General features: G+C 48.7%; 1 protein-coding gene across 1 annotated transcript in view; it reads left to right on the top strand.

Annotated features, from left to right (window-relative positions):
* The first annotated feature begins 973 nt into the window (after positions 1–973).
* Positions 974–23,854, top strand: part of LOC144500259 (E3 ubiquitin-protein ligase TRIM39-like) — a 52,334-nt gene continuing 29,453 nt past the window's right edge. Inside the window, exon 1 of the mRNA XM_078222935.1 lies at positions 974–1,486. Within this exon, the coding sequence (XP_078079061.1) occupies positions 974–1,486 (513 nt within the window). The remainder of the gene's footprint in view (positions 1,487–23,854) is intronic.

The raw sequence follows: 23,854 nt of genomic DNA on the forward strand, positions 1-23,854 counted from the left end.
TGGACTGTGGGAGGAAACCGGAGCACCCGGAGAAAACCCACACAGATACGGAGAGAATGTGCAAACTCCACACAGACGGTGACCCGAGGCCAGAATTGAACCCGGGTCCCTGGCGCTGTGAGGCAGCAGTGCTAACCACTGTGCTACTGTGCTGCTCCAATCCTTTGGATTGACATTTCTCTGCTGCCTGATTGGTTGTTTGGATAACACCGTACTTGTTCAAAACAACAATTGGACCTCACACCCCCAAAAACCTTTAAGCACAGTGCGAAATTGGACTGGAGCCTTAGTGTGCTGAGAGATAACTGGAAATACAAAGAACAGTAGAGCACAGGAACAGGCCCTTCGGTGAGCAAAACACAACTCCCAAATTGACTAAAGTTTTATAAAACACAACTGGAATTCCCTATTTTTACTTATTTCATTTTCTGGAGCTGGCCCTGCCTTTTCCTTTTAATGAGATATGGGATTTCAACCAGGTGCGTGCACTGGGTCTCTGGAACACTAGGCCAGCGACACTAGGCCAACAGACCATACTAGAGAAAAAAACAGCTCCAAAGTATTCTCATGCATTGTCCTCATAAGATGGGGCTGGGTTAGAGAGACTTATCAGAGAGGGAAAATGTATTTTCTATTTCCAAAGTTTTTTTTAAGTCAACATTATGCCAATCAGCATGAGGAAGGAGTAGCCACAAGCCCAGGTTTGACAGTTCATGGGCCAAAGACTGGCTCCTGGGTCTATCCAACCAGGTGTGAGGGAATGGAATTTAGAATTAGTCAGCGGTGCTAAGACCAAACAAGAGGCAGATAATAGAGTGCTTATGCATGTATATATAAAAAAATCCTTGTCCATGTAATGAGAATATCTCATGTTTGTCTTCTGAACACAGGGTTAGCTGGTTTCTCTGCATGTTGGAGCTAGAAGATTCAAAGTCGGAAGATCGAGACAGCACAAAGCTGCCAAACTCCCACCATGTCTGTAGAAGATGACATCAGAAGCCAGTTCTCATGTTCAATTTGTCTGGATACATTTAAAGATCCAGTTACCACAGAGTGTGAACACGATTTCTGCAGGCCCTGTATAACAGAGTATTGGGACAGAGAGGAAACATCCATCTGCCCGCTGTGTCGACAGTACTCCTCGGGCACCCTGAGAACTAATCGTACACTGGCCTGTGTGGTCGAGATACTGCAGTCAAAGAAAGGGGACAGTTCAGAAGAAACCGAGTCAAGCAGTGACAATAATTTTGGATTCCTGCTTCTCGTCATCCTCATTTTTGTAATCGTGCTTCTTTGGTCGTTGAGCCCAGATGCCTCTTCACTTGGCTTTTACCCCAAGGATTATGACATGTGTCCTCAGCACAAGGAGAAGTTGAAGCTATACTGTGAAGATGACCAAGAGTTAATTTGCCTAATCTGCAGGGACTCAAACAAACACAAGAATCATCGAGTTTATCCCATCAATGAAGCCACTCGATACTATAAGGTAATTTGGAAGGAGAATGGAAGGCCAACGGGAAAGAAGGGCCTGCATTTATGTAGTGCTGTACGGGACCACAGAGGCTTTGCAGCGTAGCCCTCCCCCACTACTGCACTCAGGTACCAGGCTGTGTTCAGTGTTACAAGTCTCTGGAGTGAGACTTGAACCCACAAAAATCAAAGTTAACAATTGTGTTATTGCCGACACTATAACAATGATTTGTAGCATAGAAATCTGGGAGAATAAAACCATTTCCCAACAAAATCTATTAGAATAGTTATGACAACCATTTAAAAATACGCTAGCATAATGGTTATGTCAATACAGATATCATGAATTTAAATCCCACCTCCCACCCATGGCAACTTGGTGAATTGGCAAAGTCATCTAAAATGACCATTTGTGGTTGGCACCAGAGAATCACCATAACATTATCCCTAAAAGCATAATTGACCATTAAACCCAAACAATTTACTGATGTCCATCACCGATGGAAGCAAAGGTACATTTCCCTGGCCTGGACTAGGTCACACAAGTCTTTTAGGAAATGGTTGATTCTTATTGACAAACTAAGTCAAATAGTAAATGCAATCTTTTCCACACCACCTCTATTCCCCTAAGAGACGTAGTTTTTAAAATATGAAACGTATGCGGTCACAGCACTAAAACCCGCCTGATAGATAAGAAACCTTTGGACTCCATTTTACTCCATCACAGTGTCCAAATATCTACTCAATGATTTCATTTTGATTTGATTTATTGTCACATGTATTAGTACACAGTGAAAAGTATTGTTCCTTGCATTCTATACAGACAAAGCATATCATTCATAGAGAAGGAAAGTTTATTTTTATATAAGATTAGGATTTATTAGTCATAAGTAGGCCTACATTAACACTGCAATGAAGTTACTGTTAAAATCCCCTAGTCGCCACGCTCCAGCACTTGTTCGGATACACTGAGGGGGAATTTAGCATGGCCAAAGCCATGCTACTGTGGTTTCATCCCACAGTCTTTTGGACTGTGGGAGGAAACCAGAGCACCCGGAGGAAGCCCATGCAGACACAGGGAGAATGTGCAAACTCCATACAGACAGTGACCAAAGCTGGTGTGGTGGACCTCAGTTGTGCCTTTGTCCTATATGGACCACCGTTGTATGTGTTTGTCATACCTGGACACATCCCCTTCCAGTTTGGTTCCTCCCCTCAGCACCTAGTATAAAGGTGGCTGTCTCCTCCCCCTTGTTCAGTCCAGGTCGGTTAATTGTTGGGATCTGCTCCTGATTCTGTTGTGAATAAAAGCCTACACTTATATTGGCATATCGGTAGTCTTTCGCCTTATTGATAGCGCATCAGCTGGGAATTGAACCCGGGTCCCTGGCGCTGTGAGGCAGCAGTGCTAACCACTGTGCCACCATGTCGCCAACGGAATGGAGACACTCAGATGATGTGTTTTAAACATTTAGGAGACTGAAAGGGAAATCAAACAAGGGAGTGCCGCAGGTAGAGGCAGGATGTGACTACCAGGTTCAGTGGTGCCTCCTGGTATCTCCAGGCACCCCGGCACGGAGACAGTTCCTCTTCCCAGTCACTGGCATGCTGAGGAAAGAGTGTAGAATGTAGTGTTACAGTCATAGCCAGGGTGTAGAGAAAGATCAACTTAATACAAGGTAGGTCTATTCAAAAGTCTGATGGCAACAGGGAAGAAGTTGTTCTTGAGTCGATTGGTACATGACCTCAGACTTTTGTATGCTTTTCCCGATGGAAGAAGGTGGAAGAGAGTACGTCCGGGGTAATTATGCTGATTGCTTTTCCGAGGCAGCGGGAAGTGTCGACAGTATCAATGGATGGGAAGCTGGTTTGTGTAATGGATTGGGCTTCGTTCACAATCTTTTGCAGTTTCTTGTGGTCTTGGGCAGAGCAGGAGCCATACCAAGCTGTGATACAACCAGAAAGAATGCTTTCTATGGTGCACCTGTAAATATTATTGAGAGTCTTAGCGGAAATGCCAAATTTCCTTAATCTTCTGAGAAAGTAGAGGCGTTGGTGGGCTTTCTTAACTATAGCATCTGCATGGGGGGACCAAGACAGGTTGTTGGTGATCTGGACACCTAAAGACTCTTGACCATTTCTACTTCATTCCCATTGATGTAGACAGGGGCATGTTCTCCACTACACTTTCTGAAGTTGATGGCCATCTCCTTCATTTTGCTGACATTGAGTGAGAGATTAGTGTCATTGCACCAGTTCACCAGATTCACTATCTCTTTCTTGTACTCCATCTCATTATTGTTTGAGATCTGACCCACATAGGTGTATAAGGAGTATAGTAAGGGGCTGAGGACACAGCCTTGTGGGGCACCAGTGTTGAGGATGATCGTGGAGGTGGTGTTGTTGCCTATCCTTACTGATTGCGGTCTGTGGGTTAGGAAGTTCAGAATCCAGATGCACAGGGAGGAGCTGAGCCCTAGGCCATGGAGTTTGTAGATGAGTTTTGTAGGGATAATGATGTTGAAGGCTGAGATGTAATTGATAATAGGAGTCTGACATAGGTGTCTTTGTTATCTAGATGTTCCGGGATTGAGTGCAGGGCCAGGGAGATGGCGTCTGCTGTGGACCTGTTGCGGTGATAGACAAACTGTAGTGGATCCAGGCAGTCCAGGAGGCTGGAATTGATTCATGCCATACGAACCTTTTGAAGCACTTCATAATGATGGATGTCAGAGCACCGGACAATAGTCATTAAGGCACGCTGCCTGTCTTTTCTTAGCTACCGGGATGATGGTTGTCTTCTTGAAGCAGATAGGGACCACGGATTGTTGTAAAGAGAGGTTGAAGATGTCTGCGACTATCCCCGCCAGCTGATCTGCATAGGATCTGTGCGCTCGTCCGGGTACCCCAGCTGGGCCAGTCACTTTCCATGAGTTAACCTTTGAGAAAGCTGCTCTGACGTCTGCAATGGTGACCTCAGAGTTTGTCCAAGGCTCTCAGGGTGGAGGGCATGCTCTCGGCTGACCTCTTGCTCAAAATGGGCACAGAATGCATTGAGCTCATCAGGGTGGGGTGCATTGGAGCCGGCGATTTTACATGCATTCATCTTGTAGGCTGTTATGTCTTACAGACCTTGCCATAGTCGATGGGGGTCCGTGTGGCTAGCCTGGGACTCTAGCTTAGTCTGGTACGGTCTTTCGGCATCTTTGATGGATCCCCGTAGATCATATCTGGATTTCTTGTATAGGGTCGCCCGACTTGAACGCCTCAGACCTGGACTTCGGCAAGCAGTGGATATCCCTGTTCATCCACGGTTTCTGGTTGGGAAACACGAGGATTTGCTTCTTTGGCACACAGTCTTCTACACACTTACTAATAAAGTCAGTTACTGTAGTGGCCTACTCGTTCAGGTTGGTCTCAGAGTTTTTAAGTACTGACCAGTCCACTGACTCTAAGCAATCCTGTAGGAGATCATCAGATTCCTCAGAACAACATTGCATGACTTTCTTCGACGGATTTTCCCATTTCAGTTTTTGCTTGTAAACCAGGAGCAGGAGCACAGCCTTGTAGTCTGATTTGCCAAAGTGTGGGCGGGCGATAGAGCGGTAGGCATGTTTGATATTTGTGTAGCAGTGGTCTGGCATGTTTGGGCCTCTGATGGAACAGGGGCGGCACGGTAGCACAGTGGTTAGCACTGCTGCCTCACAGCTCCAGGGACCTGGGTTCAATTCCCGGCTTGGGTCACTGTCTGTGTGGAGTTTGCACATTCTCCTCGTGTCTGCGTGGGTTTCCTCCAGGTGCTCCAGTTTCCTCCCACAGTCCAAAGATGTGCGGGTTAGGTTGATTGGCCATGCTAAAAAAATTGCCCTCAGTGTCCGGAGATGCATAGGTTAGAGGGATTAGTGGGTAAATATGTAGGGATATGGGGGTAAGGCCTGGGTGGGATTGTGGTCGGTGCAGACTCGATGGGCCGAATGGCCTCTTTCAGCGCTGGAGGGTTTCTATGATTTCTATGAGGAGATGTGTTGGTATATCTTGGTAATATGCTCTTGAGGTTGGCCTGATTGAAGTCCCCAGCCATGAAGAACAAGGCCTCAGGATGTTCCATCTCAAGGCTATTTGTTGTGGTGTATATTTCGACCAGTGCAATCTTCATGTCTGCATGAGGTGGGATGTAAACTGCTGAGGTGAACTCTTCTGTTATCCTCTGATTTAGCAGTGCTTCTTATTTCATCGGCCTATCCTATTCTAATAATGACTATGGCTATTGACTGGTTTTGGAGTTAGTGAGTGCAATCAGGTGATTCTGAGTCAAAAACAGAAAATGCTGGAAAATCTCAGCAGGTCCGACAGCATCTGTGGAGAGAAAATAGAACCAATGCTTTGAGTCTGGATGTCCCTTTGTCAGAGCTGAAAGCAAAGAAAATCAAACAAGATTTATACTATGAGCATGGACAGGGATGCAAAGGAAATGTAAATGATGATAAAGGCTGAGAAAGGTGCTAATAGCGTCCATTAAGTGATCAGAATGTGTGAATGACAGAAAAGAGGTACAGATTGTTAAGGGATTGCCTCAGGAATGTGGCAGTTGCCTTGAATGGGGAGGGGGGTGGAGGTGGAGGGAGGAAGTGGTTTGGAGGCAAGTTGTGAAGTGAGATTTCAGAAGTAGGAAAATAGAAATAAGAAATAATAGAAATAAGAATGAAAAGTGATAAAAATTGATGAATGAGATGAAAAGAAGAAATCCAGTAGAGGTGGCTGAGGGACTTCACTGGTGCATTCTGGGAGAAGTCGGACCAGCAACATTTACCAAGAAGTGGGAAGCGGAAGATCTGGTGTCAAGGAGTGGTAAGCCTGAAACACTACATTAGTGTTTCCCTCCCTCCCTCTTCCTCGAACCAAAAAAAAGACCAATGTGAGAAGGTAAAAGTGAAGGGGAGAGTTTTATAAATTTTCTCAAATAATTTAATTGATGCTTGAAATGTCGGTCAGTGGGGTTAAGTGTTGCACTTGTGAGATGTGGGAGATTGTGATGCTTCCAGCGTCTCGGACGTCTATGTCTGCAGGAAGTACACCCAATTGTAGCTTCTTACAGACTGCATGGATAGGTTGGAGCAGCAGTTGGATGAACTTAGGAGCATGAAGGAGGCGGAAAGTGTCATAGATAGGAGCTTTAGAGACATGGTCACACCGAAGGTACAGGCAGATAGATGGGTGACCGCTAGAAGGGGCAGGCAGTCAGTGCAGGAATCCCCTGTTGTCATCCCCCTCTCTAACAGGTAAACCGTTTTGGATACTGTTGGGGGCGATGGGCTATCAGGGGATACCAGCAGCAGCAGCCAAAGCAGTGATACCACGGCTGGCTCTGTTGTTAAGCAGGGAGGGACAAAGAGGACTAGAGTAATAGTTATAGGGAACTCTATAGTTAGGGGTGCCGATAGGCGTTTCTGTGGATGTGAAAGAGACTCCAGGATGGTATGTGGCCTCCCTGGTGCCAGGGTCCAGGATGTCTCTGAATGGGCAGAAAGCATTCTGAAGGGAGAGGGTGAACAGTCAAAGGTCGTGGTACATATTGGTACTAACGACATAGGCAGGAAGAGTGATGAGGTCCTGCAGCAGCAGTTTAGGGAGATAAGTAGAAAGTTAAAAAGCAGGACCTCTAGGATTGTAATCTCAGGATGACTCCCTGTGCCACGTGCTAGTGAAGCTAGGAATAGGAAGATAGTGCAGCTCAACACGTGGCTAAACAGCTGGTGTAGGAGGGAGGGTTTCAGATATCTGGACCATTGGGGTCTCTTCCAGGGCAGATGGGACCTGTACAAGAAGGACAGGTTGCATCTAAACTGGAAGGGCACGAATATTCTGGCCGGGAGGTTTGTTCGTGTCACACGGGAGGATTAAACTAGTTTGGCAGGGGGGAAACCAAAGCAAAGGTGAATTAGCTGAAGGGGAACCAGAGAGTAGGGCCAGTAAGACTCAGAGAAACAGCAGGCAGGGTGGGATTGCTAATCAGAGAGGGACTGGTGGACTGAAGAGCATTTGTTTCAATGCGAGAAGTGTAACAGGTAAGGCAGATGAACTTAGAGCTTGGATTAGTACTTGGAACTATGATGTAATTGCCATTACAGAGACTTGGTTAAAGGAAGGACAGGATTGGCAGCTTAACATTCCAGGATACAGATGTTTCAGGCAGGATAGAGGGGGATGTAAAAGGGGTGGGGGAGTTGCACTACTGGTTAAGGAGAATATCACAGCTGTACTGCGGGAGGACACCTCGGAGGGCTCATACAGCGAGGCAATATGGATAGAGCTCAGGGATAGGAAGGGTGTAGTTACAATGTTGGGGGTTTACTATAGGCCACCCAACTGCCAGCGGGAGATAGAGGAACAGATATATAGGCAGATTTTGCCAAGGTGTAAAAGTAACAGGGTTGTTGTGGTGGGAGATTTTAATTTCCCCTATATTGACTGGGACACACTTAGTGCTAGGGGCATGGATGGGACAGAGTTTGTAAGGAGCACCCAGGAGGGCTTCTTGAAACAGTATGTAGATAGTCCAACTAGGGAAGGGGCCATACTGGACCTGGCATTGGGGAATGAGCCCGGCCAGGTGGTCGATGTTTCAGTAGGGGAGCAGTTCGGGAACAGTGACCACAATTCAGTAAGCTTTAAGGTACTGATGGATAAAGATAAGTGTAGTCCTCAAGTTAAGGTGCTAAATTGGGGGAAGACTAATGACAACAATATTAGGCAGGAACTGAAGATTGTAGATTGAGTGCAGATGTTTGAGGGCAAATCAACATCTGGCATGTGGGAGGCTTTCAAGTGTAAGTTGATAGGTATTCAGGGGCGGCACATTCCTGTAAGGATGAAGGATAATTATGGCAAGTTTTGGGAACCTTGGATAACAAGAGATATTGTGAGCCTAGTCACAGAGAAAAAGGAAGCACTTGTCAAAGCTAGGAGGCTGGGAACACACGAAGCAAGTGTGGAACACAAGGAAAGTAGTAAGAAACTTAAGCAAGGAGTAAAAAGGGCTAAAAGAGGTATGAAAAAACATTGACCAGTAGGATTAAGGAAAATCCCAAGGCTTCTTATACATATATAAAGAGCAAGAGGGTAGCCAGGGAGAGGGTTGGCCCACTCAAGGACAAGGGAGGGAATCTATGCGTGGAGCCAGAGGAAATGGGCGAGGTATTAAATGAATACTTTGCGTTAGTATTCACCAAAGAGGTGAATGATGAGTCTGGGAAAGGATGTGTAGATAGTTTGAGTCATGTTGAGATCAAAAAGGAGGAGATATTGGGGTTCTTGAGAAACATTAAGGTAGACAAGTCTCCAGGGCCTGATGGGATATACCCCAGAATACTGAGGGAGGCAAGAGAGGAAATTGCTGGGGCCTTGAGAGAAACTTTATATCCTCACTGGCTACAGGGGAGGTCCCAAAGGATTGGAGAATAGCCAATGCTGTTTCCTTGTTTAAGAAAGGTAGCAAGAATAATCCAGGTAATTACAGGCCAGTGAGCCTTACATCAGTGGTCGGGAAATTATTGGAGAGGATTCTTCGAGACAGGATTTATTCCCACGTGAAAATAAGTGGACATATTAGTGAGAGGCAACATGGTTTTGTGAAGAGGAGGTCGTGTCTCATGAACTTGATCGAGTTTTTCGAGGAAGTGACAAAGATGATTGATGAGGGTAGGGCAGTGGATGTTATCTACATGGACTTCAGTAAGGCCTTTGACAAGGTCCCTCATGGCAGACTGGTGCAGAAGGTGAAGTCGCATGGGAACAGACGTGAGCTGGCAAGGTGGATACAAAACTGGCTCGGTCAAAGAAGACAGAGGGTAGCAGTGGAAGGGTGTGTTTCTGAATGGAGGGCTGTGACAAGTGGTGTTCCTCAGGGATCAGTGCTGGGACCTTTGCTGTTTGTAATATATATAAATGATTTGGAGGAAAATGTAACTGGATTGATTAGTAAGTTTGCGGACGACACAAAGGTTGGTGGATTTGCGGATAGCGATGAGGACCATCAGAGGATACAGCAGGATATAGATCAGTTGGAGACTTGGGCAGAGAGATGGCAGATGGAGTTTAATCCGGACAAATGTGAGGTAATGCATTTTGGAAGGTCTAATACAGATAGGAAATATACAGTAAATGGCAGAACCCTTAAGAGCATTGATAGGCAAACGGATCTGGGTGTACAGGTACACAGGTCACTGAATGTGGCAATGCAGATGGAGAAGGTAGTCAAGAAGGCATACGGCATGCTTGGCTTCATCGGCCGGGGCACTGAGTTTAAAAATTGGCAAGTCATGTTGCAGCTTTATAGAACCTTAGTTAGGCCGCACTTGGAATATAGTGTTCAATTCTGATCGCCACACTACCAGAAGGATGTGGAGGCTTTGGAGAGGGTACAGAAAAGATTTACCAGGATGTTGCCTGGTATGGAGGGCATTAGCTATGAGGAGAGGTTGGAGAAACTTGGTTTGTTCTCACTGGAGCGACGGAGGTTGAGGGGAGACCTGATAGAAGTCTACAAGATTATGAGAGGCATGGACAGAGTGGATAGTCAGAAGCTTTTTCCCAGGGTGGAAGAATCAGTTACTAGGGGGCATAGGTTTAAGGTGTGAGGGGCAAGTTTTAAAAGAGATGTACGAGGCACCACCACCACCGGCAGCCGATTCCACGCACCCACCACCCTCAGTGAAAATCTTACCCCTAACATCTCCTCTGTACCTACTCCCCAGCACCCTAAACCTGTGAGCTCTTGTGGCAACCATTTCAGCCCTGGGTAAAAGCCTCTGAGAATCCACTCTATCAATACCCCTCTATCAGGTCACCTCTCATCCTTCGCCTCTCCAAGGACAAAAGACCTAGCTCTCTCAACCTATCCTCATAAGGCATGCCTCCTAATCCAGGCAACATCCTTGTAAATCTCCTCTGCACCCTTTCTATGGCTTCCACATCCTTTCTGTAATGAGGCGACCAGAACTGGGCACAGTACTCCAGGTGGGGTCTGACCAGGGTCCTATACAGCTGCAGCATTATCTCCCGATTTCTAAACTCTATTCCTCTATTGATGAAGGCCAGTATTCCATACGCCTTCTTAACCACAGCCTCTACCTGCGACGCTGCTTTGAGCGTCCTATGAACCAAGACCCCAAGATCCTTCTGATCTTCCACACTGCCAAGCGTCTTACCCTTAATATTATATTCTTTCATCCTATTCGACCTGCCAAAATGAACCACCACACACTTATCTGGGTTGAAGTCCATCTGCCACTTCTCCGCCCAGTCTTGCATCTTATCTATGTCTCGTTGCAACTGCTGACATCCCTCTACACTATCCACAACACCACCAACCTTTGTGTCATCAGCAAACTTGCCAACCCATCCTTCCACTTCCTCATCCAGGTCATTTATAAAAATCACAAAGAGCAAGGGTCCCAAGGGAACCTGGGGCACTCCACTGGTGACCGACCTCCATGCTGAAAAAGACCCATCGACAACCACTCTTTGCCTTCTGTGGGCAAGCCAGTTCTGAATCCACAAAGCAATGTCCCCTTGTATCCCATGCCCCTTCACTTTCTCAATGAGCCTTGCATGGGGCACCTTATCAAACGCCTTGCTGAAATCCATACAAACTACATCTACTGCTCTTCCCTCATCTGTGTGTCGAGTTACATCTTCAAAAAATTCAATTAGGCTCGTAAGGCATGATCTGCCTTGGACAAAGCCGTGCTGGCTATTTCTGATCATACTATTTCTCTCCAGATGTTCATAAATCCTGCCTCTCAGGATCTTCTCCATCAACTTACCAACCAATGAGGTTAGACTCACTGGTCTATAATTTCCCGGGCTATCTCTTCTCCCTTTCTTGAATAACGGAACCACATCCGCAATCCTCCAATCCTCCGGAACCTCTCTCGTCAAATTTGCTACCAAATAAACCTGTTGGACTTTAACCTGGTGTTGTTAAAACTCTTACTGTGTTTACCCCAGTCCAACGCCGGCATCTCCACGCAAAGATCATCGCCAGAGGCTCAGCAATATCTTCCCTTGCCTCCCACAGTAACCTGGGGTACATCCCATCCGGTCCTGGCGATTTATCTAACTTGATGCTTTTCAACAGCTCCAACACATCCTCTTTCCTAATGTCTGGAGGAGGATGACCTGAGTGGGCCTGGAGGTCTGGAGTGCATCTGCTTCAATGCGAGGAGTGTAACGGGTAAAACAGACGAACCTAGGGCCTTAATGCTTATGCGGAATTTGGATGTGGTTGCGGTGACGGAAACTTGGTTAAAAGGACAGGACTGGCAGCTGAATATTCCGGGGTATAAGTGTTTTAGGCGAGACAGAGGAGGGGCTAAAAAAGGTGGGGGAGTAGCGATATTAGTTAAGGAGCATATTACCGCGGTGCAGAGGGTAGACAACTTAGAGGGGTCATGTACTGAGTCGCTGTGGGTGGAACTCAGAAACAGGAAGGGTGCAGTCACTATGCTGGGGGTGTACTACAGACCACCCAACAGCCCACGGGAAGTGGAGGAAAGGATATGTCAGGAGATTCTGGACAGGTGCAGAAAAAATAGGGTTGTTGTAGTGGGGGACTTTAATTTCCCTGGCACAGACTGGAAAGTGCTTAGAGCTGGGGGTCCGGACGGGGAGGAATTTGTAAAATGCGTACTGGAAGGTTCTTTGGAACAGTATGTAGATAGCCCGACTAGAGAGGGGGCTATACTGGACCTAGTTCTGGGAAATGAGCCCGGTCAGGTCGTCAAAGTTTCAGTAGGGGAACATGTGGCAAATAGTGACCACAACTCTGTTAACTTTAGGATAGTAATGGACAAGGATGAGTGCTGTCCTACGGGCAGGGTGCTAAATTGGGGGAAGGCTGACTATAGCCGGATTAGGCAGGAATTGGTGGATGTTGATTGGGAGAGGATGTTCGAGGGTAAGTCCGCGTCTGGCATGTGGGAGTCTTTTAAGGAACTATTGATAAGGCTGCAGGATAGGCATGTGCCTGTAAAAAGGAAAGATAGGAAAGGTAGGATTCGAGAGCCGTGGATAACCAGGGAAATTGAGGATCTGATTAAAATGAAAAGGGAGGCGTACGTTAAGTCCAGGCAACTGAAAACAGATGGAGCTCTGGAGGAATACAGAGAGAGTAGGAAAGAACTCAAACGGGGAGTTAGAAGGGCAAAAAGAGGTCGCAAGATGTTCTTGGCAGGCAGGATTAAGGAGAATCCGAAGGCATTCTATTCATACGTTAGGAACAAAAGAGTTGTCAGGGAGAAAATCGGACCTCTCAGGGACAAAGGAGGGGAATTATGCTTAGAACCCAAGGGAATAGGGGAGATCCTAAATGAATACTTTGCATCGGTATTCACGAAGGAGAGGGGCGTGTTAACCGGGAGTGTCTCGGAGGGAGGTGTTGACCCGTTAGAGAAAATCTCCATTACAAGAGAGGAAGTGTTAGGTTTTTTAGGGAACATTAAAACTGACAAAGCCCCAGGGCCTGATGGCATCTATCCTCGACTGCTCAGGGAGACGAGAGATGAAATTGCTGGGCCTCTGACGGAAATCTTTGTCGCTTCTTTGGACACGGGTGAGGTCCCTGAGGATTGGAGGATAGCGAATGTGGTCCCGTTGTTTAAGAAGGGTAGCAGGGATAACCCAGGAAATTATAGGCCGGTGAGCTTGATGTCCGTGGTAGGGAAGTTGTTGGAGAGGATTCTTAGAGACAGGATGTATGTGCATTTAGAACGAAACAATCTCATTAGTGACAGACAGCATGGTTTTGTAAGAGGGAGGTCGTGCCATACAAATTTGGTGGAGTTTTTTGAGGAAGTGACAAAAACGGTTGATGAAGGAAGGGCTGTGGATGTCGTCTATATGGATTTCAGTAAGGCATTTGACAAAGTCCCACATGGCAGGTTGGTTAAGAAGGTTAAGGCTCATGGGATACAAGGAGAAGTGGCTAGATGGGTGGAGAACTGGCTTGGCCATAGGAGACAGAGGGTAGTGGTCGAAGGGTCTTTTTCCGGCTGGAGGTCTGTGACCAGTGGTGTTCTGCAGGGCTCTGTACTGGGACCTCTGCTATTTGTGATATATATAAATGATTTGGAAGAAGGTGTAACTGGTGTAATCAGCAAGTTTGCGGATGACACGAAGATGGCTGGAATTGCGGATAGCGAAGAGCATTGTCGGGCAATACAGCAGGATATAGATAGGCTGGAAAATTGGGCGGAGAGGTGGCAGATGGAATTTAATCCGGATAAATGCGAAGTGATGCATTTTGGAAGAAATAATGTAGGGAGGAGTTATACAATAAATGGCAGAGTCATCAGGAGTATAGAAACACAGAGGGACCTAGGTGTGCAAGTCCACAAATCCTTGAAGGTGGCAACACAGGTGGAGAAGGTGGTGAAGAAGGCATATGGTATGCTTGCCTTTATAGGACGGGGTATAGAGTATAAAAGCTGGAGTCTGATGATGCAGCTGTATAGAACGCTGGTTAGGCCACATTTGGAGTACTGCGTCCAGTTCTGGTCGCCGCACTACCAGAAGGACGTGGAGGCATTGGAGAGAGTGCAGAGAAGGTTTACCAGGATGTTGCCTGGTATGGAGGGTCTTAGCTATGAGGAGAGATTGGGTAGACTGGGGTTGTTCTCCTTGGAAAGACGGAGAATGAGGGGAGATCTAATAGAGGTATACAAGATTATGAAGGGTATAGATAGGGTGAACAGTGGGAAGCTTTTTCCCAGGTCGGAGGTGACTATCACGAGGGGTCACGGGCTCAAGCTGAGAGGGCGAGGTATAACTCAGACATCAGAGGGACGTTTTTTACACAGAGGGTGGTGGGGGCCTGGAATGCGCTGCCAAGTAGGGTGGTGGAGGCAGGCACGCTGACATCGTTTAAGACTTACCTGGATAGTCACATGAGCAGCCTGGGAATGGAGGGATACAAACGATTGGTCTAGTTGGACCAAGGAGCGGCACTGGCTTGGAGGGCCGAAGGGCCTGTTTCCTGTGCTGTACTGTTCTTTGTTCTTTGTCCACATGCTCAATCTTCTCAGTCCACTGCAAGTCTGCACTGCAACTACCAAGATCCTTTTCCACTGTGAATACTGAAGCAAAGTAGAATGTAGTCAAGGGGTGGAATTTTACAACATCATCGGCGGACAAAAGTCATAAAATCAGGAGTAATCAACTAGCAGGAGTGGTGCCTGTTTTCACGCCCATTCCCATTTTACCACAAAAGATATTGGAGCCATCAGGACCCTGCCCAAAACGGGCAAAAGTCAATGTGCATTTTTTTGTATTGATCACAATGTAATTAATGAGCTTCACTCCCTATCATCCCAGCTCACCTGCCTTAACCACCTTGTTCGCTGTAGCCAGATCAGTCAGCAAAACAGCTCATGTACACAAATCAGATTCAGGCACTGGAGCAGGGAGGGTGAGCGAGGAAGCAAGTCTCTGCTTTCAAACTGCTCCATGCTGCTGAGGGGGTGCTGTCTAGTGGTGGCCATGTTGTGTTTCAGGTAGGCGGGGGCCTCCAGGTCTGTGGCCGAGTGGGGGGATGTTGTTGCTCTTGGGGTCCAACTTCCGCCTCTCAACACGGACCCGGGTCTGAGTGCCGACCTCCTAGAGTTCTAAAGGAGATAGCTGAAGAAATAGTGGAGGCGTTAGTTATGATCTTTCAAAAGTCACTGGAGTCAGGGAAAGTCCCAGAGGATTGGAAAATCGCTGTTGTAACCCCACTGTTCAAGAAGGGAACAAGAAAAAAGATGGAAAATTATAGGCCAATTAGCCTAACCTCAGTTGTTGGCAAAATTCTAGAATCCATCGTTAAGGATGAGATTTCTAAATTCTTGGAAGTGCAGGGTCGGATTAAGACAAGTCAGCATGGATTTAGTAAGGGGAGGTCGTGCCTGACAAACCTGTTAGAGTTCTTTGAAGAGATAACAAATAGGTTAGACCAAGGAGAGCCAATGGATGTTATCTATCTTGACTTCCAAAAGGCCTTTGACAAGGTGCCTCACGGGAGACTGCTGAGTAAAATAAGGGCCCATGGTATTCGAGGCAAGGTACTAACATGGATTGACGATTGGCTGTCAGACAGAAGGCAGAGAGTTGGGATAAAAGGTTCTTTCTCAGAATGGCAACCGGTGACAAGTGGTGTCCCGCAGGGTTCAGTGTTGGGGCCACAGCTGTTCTCTTTATATATTAACGATCTAGATGACGGGACTGGGAGCATTCTGGCCAAGTTTGCCGATGATACAAAGATAGGTGGAGGGGCAGGTAGTATTGAGGAGGTGGGGAGGCTGCAGAAAGATTTAGACAGTTTAGGAGAGTGGTCCAAGAAGTGGCTGATGAAATTCAACGTGGGCAAGTGCGAGGTTGTACACTTTGGAAAAAAGAATAGAGGCATGGACTATTTTCTAAACGGTGACAAAATTCATAATGCTAAAGTGCAAAGGGACTTGGGAGTCCTAGTCCAGGATTCTCTAAAGGTAAACTTGCAGGTTGAGTCCGTAATTAAGAAAGCAAATGTAATGTTGTCATTTATCTCAAGAGGCTTGGAATACAAAAGCAGGGATGTACTTCTGAGGCTTTATAAAGCACTGGTTAGGCCCCATTTGGAGTACTGTGAGCAATTTTGGGCCCCACACCTCAGGAAGGACATACTGGCACTGGAGCGGGTCCAGCGGAGATTCACACGGATGATCCCAGGAATGGTAGGCCTGACATACGATGAACGTCTGAGGATCGTGGGATTATATTCATTGGAGTTTAGGAGGTTGAGGGGAGATCTGATAGAAACTTACAAGATAATGAACGGCTTAGATAGGATGGACGTAGGGAAGTTGTTTCCATTAACAGGGGAGACTAGGACGCGGGGGCACAGCCTTAGAATAAAAGGGAGTCACTTTAGAACAGAGATGAGGAGAAATTTCTTCAGCCAGAGAGTGGTGGGTCTGTGGAATTCATTGCCACAGAGGGCTGTGGAGGCCGAGACGTTGAGCGTCTTCAAGACAGAAATTGATAAATTCTTGATTTCTCGAGGAATTAAGGGCTATGGGGAGAGAGCGGGTAAATGGAGTTGAAATCAACCATGATTGAATGGTGGAGTGGACTCGATGGGCCGAATGGCCTTACTTCCGCTCCTATGTCTTATGGTCTTATGGTCTTAGTGCTGACTCCAGGTCCTAGTGCTGGCAGCAGCAATTAATGTTGGTGGTTGGGGGATGGACTGGAAATTCTCTGACTTGGCAATGCTGCAGCCTCAGGACTTGTCAAGCAGCACTGTCTGTGACCACTCCTGCATGGATTCTGGGTGTGTGTGTGGGGGTGGGGGGGGGGGGTATAGGGAGGTGCTCTAGTGCCATTCTGGGGTATGTGGGGGGATATATGGGGAGTATGTGTTGCTGCAGGTGTGTGTGTGTGAGGGTATGGGGAGTGTGTGTTGCTGGGAGTCTGTGAGGGGGTATGGGGAGTGTATGTTGCTGCGGGTGTGTGGGGGGTACGGGGAGTGTGTGTTGCTGGGGGTGTGTGGGGGGGTATGGGGGAGTTTGTGTTGCTGGGGGGCTGCGGAGAGTATGGGGAGTGTATGTTGCTGGGGGGCTGTGTGGACCATGGGGAGTGTGTGCTGCTGGGGGGCTGCGGAGAGTATGGGGAGTGTGTGTTGCTGGGGGTATGTGGGGGATATGGGGAGTGTGTGTTGCTGGGGGTCTGGGGAGTGTGTGTTGCTGGGGGGGTATGGGGAATGTGTGTTGCTGGGGGAGTATGGGGAATGTGTGTTGCTGGGGGTCTGGGGAGTGTGTGTTGCTGGGGGAGTATGGGGAGTGTGTGTTGCTGGGGGTGTGCACAAGGGGTATGAGGAGTGTGCGTTGCTGGGGGTGTGTGCGAGGGGTATGGGGAGTGTGTGTTGCTGGGGGGCTGTGGAGGGGTATGAGGAGTGTGTGTTGCTGGGGGGCTGTGGAGGGGTATGAGGAGTATGTGTTGTTGGGGGTGTGTGCGAGGGGTATGGGGAGTGTGTGTTGCTGGGGGGGTATGGGGAATGTGTGTTGTTGGGGGTGTGTGCGAGGGGTATGGGGAGTGTGTGTTGCTGGGGGGCTGTTGGGGGGGGGGGGACTATGAGGAGTGTGTTTTGGGGTATGGGGAGTGTGTGTTGCTGGGAGTGCATGCCTTAAATTTTCACGCCACTGGGTCCTTCCAGACCATAAGAAGTTTAACAACACCAGGTTAAATCCAACAGGTTTATTTGGTAGCAAAAGCCACTAGCTTTCGGAGCCTTAAGCCCCTTCTTCAGGTGAGTCCTTCCAGATTGCCAGTGGAGACCTCTGTGGCATTTCACAATCATCCATCCATACCTGTGTGAAGGAGGTCACGGATGCCCTGTATGCCCCGGCTGGCCAGTGTATTAAATTTGATCTGGACCAGGCCCAGCAGGAACCTCGGGTTGCAGGATTTGCAGCCATCACAGGCATGCCAAATGTGCAGGGGCTACAGACTGCATCCACATCGCCTCAAGGCCCCAGAGACATATCCTGGAAGATTTATGAGTAAAAAGGGCTTCCATTCCATCAAGTGCAGTTGGTATGTGACCAACAGCTCCACATCATGAACGTCTGAGCCAGACATCCCAGAGGCCTTTGAGGAGGAACCCAGGGTGCAGGGATAGCTCGTTGGGTCATGGGGTATCCGCTTCGGACTTGGCTGATGATGTCTGTGTGGGAGCCTGAGGCGGAGGCCCGATATAATGAGACTGCGTTGCCACCCAATCAATCATGAAGCAGTGTATAGGGCTCCCCAAGATGCGGTTCAGGTGCCGGGACCACTCGGGCAGGGCCCTCCAATATAGCCCCCTGATATTGTCCCGCATTGTGGTGGTGTGCTGGGCCCTATACAACCTGGCACAGAGACCTTTTGGAGGAGAAGGAAGTGGAGGCCGACCAGTCGGGCGTCACTGGGAAGGAGGCCACCCAGCAGGACAAGGACGAGGAGGAGGAGGACGACGACGAAATTATGTGTAAAACCGAAGGAAGTGGATGGGATCCTTAATGAGTACTTTGCATCGGTATTCACAAAGGAGAGGGACATGTCAATTGATGGGGTCTTGGAGGGGTGTGTAAACTCTTTAGAACAAGTCATCATTATGAGGGACGAAGTGTTAGGTGAATTAAAAAAGGTAAAAGTAGACAAATCTCCAGGGCCAGATGGCATCTATCCCAGATTACTGAGGGAGACAAGAGATTAAATTACTCGGCCTCTAACAGAAACCTTTGTTTCTTTGTTGGCCACTGGTGAGGTACCAGAGGATTGGAGGATAGCCAATGCTGTCCCATTATTTAAGAAGAGTAGCAAGGATAACCTGGGTAATTATAGGCCAGTGAGCTTGATGTCAGCGATAGTGAAACTGTTGGAGAAGATTCTTAGGGATAGGATCTATATACATTTGGAACTGAATGGTCTTGTCAGCAACAGACAGCATGGTTTTGTACGTGGGAGGTCATGTCTTACAAATTTAATTGAGTTTTTTTGAGGAGGTGACATAAATGATTGATCAGGGAAGGGCTATGGATGTTGTCTCCATGGACTTTAGTGAAGCATTTGACAAGGTCCTCATGACAGGCTGGTGCAAAAGGTTAAATCTCACAGGACCAAGGCTGAACTAGCTAGATGGATTCAGAACTGGCTTGGCTATAGAAGACAGAGGGTAGGGGTGGAAAGGGTGTTTTTCTGAATGGAGGTCTGTAACTAGTGCTGTTCCACAGGGATCAGTGCTGGGACCTCTGCTGTTTGTTATACATAAATGACAGCTGGAAGCTTTTTCCCAGGACAGAAATGACAACTACAAGGGGGCACAAGTTCAAGATAAGGGGGGAAAGGTTCAGTAAAGATGTGTTGGGGAAACGTTTTTACACAGGTGCTGGGGGCCTGGAATGCACTGTGGGAGGCGGCTGAGGCAGTTACGTTAGCCACATTTAAGACTTATCTTGAAAGGCATATGAACAAATGGGGAATAGAGGGATATAAGTGGTTGCTTTAGATAGGTAAACGTGATCAACGCAGGCTTGAAGGGCCGAAGGGCCTCTTCCTGTGCTGTACTGTTCTTTGTTGACGACAATGTCCAACACCACCCAGGAGCTGGAGGGCTGGCGGCAGCAAAGGTCAGGCATGTGAGGGTGGAGAGGGTGCCCCCCCCCCCCCCAATCCTTCGTGTCCTCCTACAATCTCCCGCACTGTTAAAATACCAGGGTAGTGGGCCTGGATATGCTGTGTTAGTGGGTTTCTGTGGCAGGCAGGAGGGTGATGACAACTTGTTAAGGACTCTTGTGATGATGTCCTGGTACAAACTAGTCTGACTCCTAATTGAGCTCTACATGCACGCTGACACCTGGGCTCACGTCTGGGTGATGGGTAAGGAAGCACTGAACACCAATGCAGGGACTCGGGATGGGTAGGGGGTGGAGGGGTTGGGGGGGGGGGGGGGGGGGGGGGGGGAATACCTCCCCGGTTCTGGGGATGCCATGGCAGATGCTGTAAGTTGCTGCCACTGCATGCCACCCGCTGCAGCCAATGAATGATTTGAGCACTTTCATTTTCACAGTAGCGGTGCTCTGAGGGCCCTCCCCCACTGACGTGCAGGGTCCCTCTGGCGAACGTCAGGGTAAGTACATTCCTGTTAGAGGCTAATTGGAGACAAATTAGTCAGATCTGTGGGGTGAAATAACATTTATTATTGCCAATAAAAGTGCCTTCAAAATAAGTGATAATATAAAAACATGTGAACGAGAGACTTTAAAATGCTTAAATAGTCTATCTAACTAGTGTCCTCCTTCACCCATGCCATCTTTGTGCCGCTACAACTTCTTAACTTTACATGGCCTACCATTGCATCTCAATGTCTCCCAGGATGTGCATCGGAGGTGGAGGTGGCCCTCTGCCTAACGTGCCCCGTGGCCTGAGATGCCCGGGTGGGTGTTGGAACCCACGTGCAGCAACACAGGCCCCTACTTTACTTGGTAGGTAGTGGTGATGGTGATCAGGGCTCCCTCTCCAACCTCACAAGCCTGATCCTTGCTGCCGCCAGCTCTCCAGCGCCTGTGTGGTGTTAGTCATTGTCCTCTGGAGAGCCGAGACCTTGAGAGCCCTGGTCAGCTTCCAGGTGTCATGGATGTATCCATGCCGCCCTGCTCATCCCGCTGCACCTGAGATTCTCTGCTGTCAGGAAGGGTAGAGTCAGAAGGTGTGGCCACTGCTACAGTCTCCTGGGTGCAAGGCTCTGGTGCTGACTTGAAGCCTGTGGTCCCCTGGGTCGCTCCATGGAACAGCGGTGCTTCTGCAATGAGCTCCTGAGACTCCGGTGTCATCTGGCCCTGCCAGTCCTGGAGGACCACCTGCGTTTCTTGTCATGGTGGGTAAGCCCTAGGTGACAGCCACCTGAGTCGGGGGCCAGCTCTCAATGGCTGCAGCAAGTGCTCTCTGAGACTGGGCCACTCTCTGCAACCACGTTCTCAAGGACTGCTGCAGCTATGTCTCAGCGCTGAGCCGCTGGGTCTCGTGCAATCTCTCAAGCCTCTCAGCCATGGGCCGCAGAATCTCAAGAAGCTTACTGAGTCCCTCAGCTGTGGCCCTCTGTGACTCAGCCATCGCTTGGACCCTGCCACTCATGGTGAGGATTCCCTGCCCCTGACTTTCCACCGCAGATGCTACCCTTGCAGTGTTGGCCTGGGAACCACGCAAGACAGGCAATAGCTGGTCCACCTGAAAGCTTTGGGACTCCTCCCAACAGCCTCGCAGTTGGCCCAGTGTGGCCGTCAGCCCCTCCCGCATTCCCTGGCTCTGTTGCTGCATCTCCAGCAGCTGAGGGAGAAGTGATCTCAGAGGCCCAGCATGTAGCCTGGGGCTAGCTGACTCCTCGCCTCCGGTAGGCCCCAACGTGCCAGAGGTCTCGGACGTTCCCTCCTCCATCCGATTTACATCAGCAGATGTGTCGTGCTCACCAGAGAGTGACCAGAAGCCTCGCCACTAACTTGACCCACCGATGTGAGAGTCTCTGGGATGGTAAACTGCAATGTGGAAGCTGACGCAAAACTGGTGCTGGCCTCGGAGGTGCCTTCATCGGCATCCTCCAAGGAGTCTGTCGAACTGTAATGCTGAGGATGGGTGGGAGCAGCAGTGGGGGCCGTGATGCCAGATGGGCCTGGCGCATCTGGGTCCCTTCCTGCAACACAGAACACAAGGTTAAGTGCTAGAGCAGGACAGGAATCTGGGCTGCATGCAACTTACTTCAGATCTCTCCAATGAGTGGAGGACTGGCAGGTGCTCACATCTATGCTCCAGTCTGACCTGGCTGTTGCTAACGGTGTGGATCCCCTCCTCTCCCCCAAGCTCCAGTGCCCACTCCTCAAAGCGGGTGAGGACTCAGATTTCAGGCACCTCCTGTCTTCACCCTCTCCCAGCCATTATGGGCATTCTTCTCCTGTGGGGACAGAAGGAGTCCTGCAGGGTTTCAGGGGGTGGCCCTCAGAGGGCAAGGGTTGTGATATTCTTGAGTGAGGGGTGGAGGGAGGTGCTTGGGGGTCGGGGTAAGATGCTAGATGAGGTTAAACAGTCACCCTTGCTGCCTGGATGAGGTCATTCAGTTTCTTGCGGCACTGCTTTCCGGTCCTCCCGGCCAGTTTCCTGGCACTAACGCATGCTGCCACCCCTCCCAGGCTGCGTTTCCATCCCTCCCCTTGGGACGATGCCCTGCTGCGAGGAAGAAGGTGACCCGCCTTGCCTCCACTGCCTCCAGCAACCTGGCCAGATCAGCATCTGAAAACCAGGGAGCTGTCTTCCTGGAGGCCATTTCTTCCCACACTGCCTGCCTGCCTGTGCATCCTTGGGCTTTTTATGGAGCTCGCCCTTGTTAGGGCAGATCAGCTGCAAGCAGTTTGGGCGAGTCACGCACCCGTTAGAGCATCACAACGAGTTTAATGCAGTTTGCCTTGTTACCATGGAGGGGAAGCCAATTCAGCACTTGCAGGTGTGCTGATGGGGTGGGGGGGAATGTGCCTCCGTGATGATTGGGGGCAGGGAACTGAAAGAGTCATGTCACTCAGCAATCGGGTACAGGGGAGTGATGAGAGGGCCATGTGCAAGGGGGTCCCGGGGGAGGTAAGGGGCTTGGTAGTGTTGGGGGGAGTCCCCGATGTCCAGGGGAAGGGGGAGGATGGAATCTGACAGGAGAGCTACTATATTTTAGCTTTTTCTGCGCATGTGCAGTTTGTGGCTCCATCCTGAGCTGCTGGCTGTCTGGCGAATTAAGCCCCGCCACTGCCTCTGGTGGCTAGAAATGGTCTAGCCTATTTTTTCAATGTTTAAATTCATATTATTGGGAGTGAAAACTCGCCCAAAAAAGGATCAGCAACTCTCCATTTTCACGCTAGCTGGACACAGAAAAAATCTCGTAAAACTCTACCCATCATCCTCCCAGCTGAAGCAGTTAACAATGCGTCCTTGAAAAAATTGGGAGACGAGGATCATCCTTTGCATTGGCAGCTCCTCACTCTGGTCTCTCCTCTACCTGATGCAAATATTCCATTGCCTGCTGTGCTCACCCAATGCTGCATTCTGAAATGTCAGAACTTTGGAAAAATTGGCGACCGCCAGTTATGTCATTCAAAAAGAGATCAGCACCTAGTTGGATGGTGAAGGTAATAGGATGGCAGGCCCAAACAAAGATAGAAAGAGAAAGAGAGAAAGAGGGAGTGGAGTGGAGGAACAGAGAGATCTTGGGGTCCATATCCACAGATCTCTAAAGGTTGCCACTCAAGTGGATAGAGCTGTGAAGAAGGCCTATAGTGTGTTAGCTTTTATTAACAGGGGGTTGGAGTTTAAGAGCCGTGGGGTTATGCTGCAACTATACAGGACCTTGGTGAGACCACATTTGGAATATTGTGTGCAGTTCTGGTCACCTCACTATAAGAAGGATGTGGAAGCGCTGGAAAGAGTGCAGAGGAGATTTACCAGGCTGCTGCCTGGTTTGGAGGGTAGGTCTTATGAGGAAAGGTTGAGGGAGCTAGGGCTGTTCTCTCTGGAGCGGAGGAGGCTGAGGGGAGACCTAATAGAGGTTTATAAAATGATGAAGGGGATAGATAGAGTGAACGTTCAAAGACTATTTCCTCGGGTGGATGGAGCTATTACAAGGGGGCATAACTATAGGGTTCGTGGTGGGAGATATAGGAAGGATATCAGAGGTAGGTTCTTTACGCAGAGAGTGGTTGGGGTGTGGAATGGACTGCCTGCAGTGATAGTGGAGTCAGACACTTTAGGAACATTTAAGCGGTTATTGGATAGGCACATGGAGCACACCAGGATGACAGGG

The sequence above is a fragment of the Mustelus asterias genome, chromosome 11, assembly GCF_964213995.1.
Source record: "Mustelus asterias chromosome 11, sMusAst1.hap1.1, whole genome shotgun sequence".
Lineage (NCBI taxonomy): Eukaryota > Metazoa > Chordata > Chondrichthyes > Carcharhiniformes > Triakidae > Mustelus > Mustelus asterias.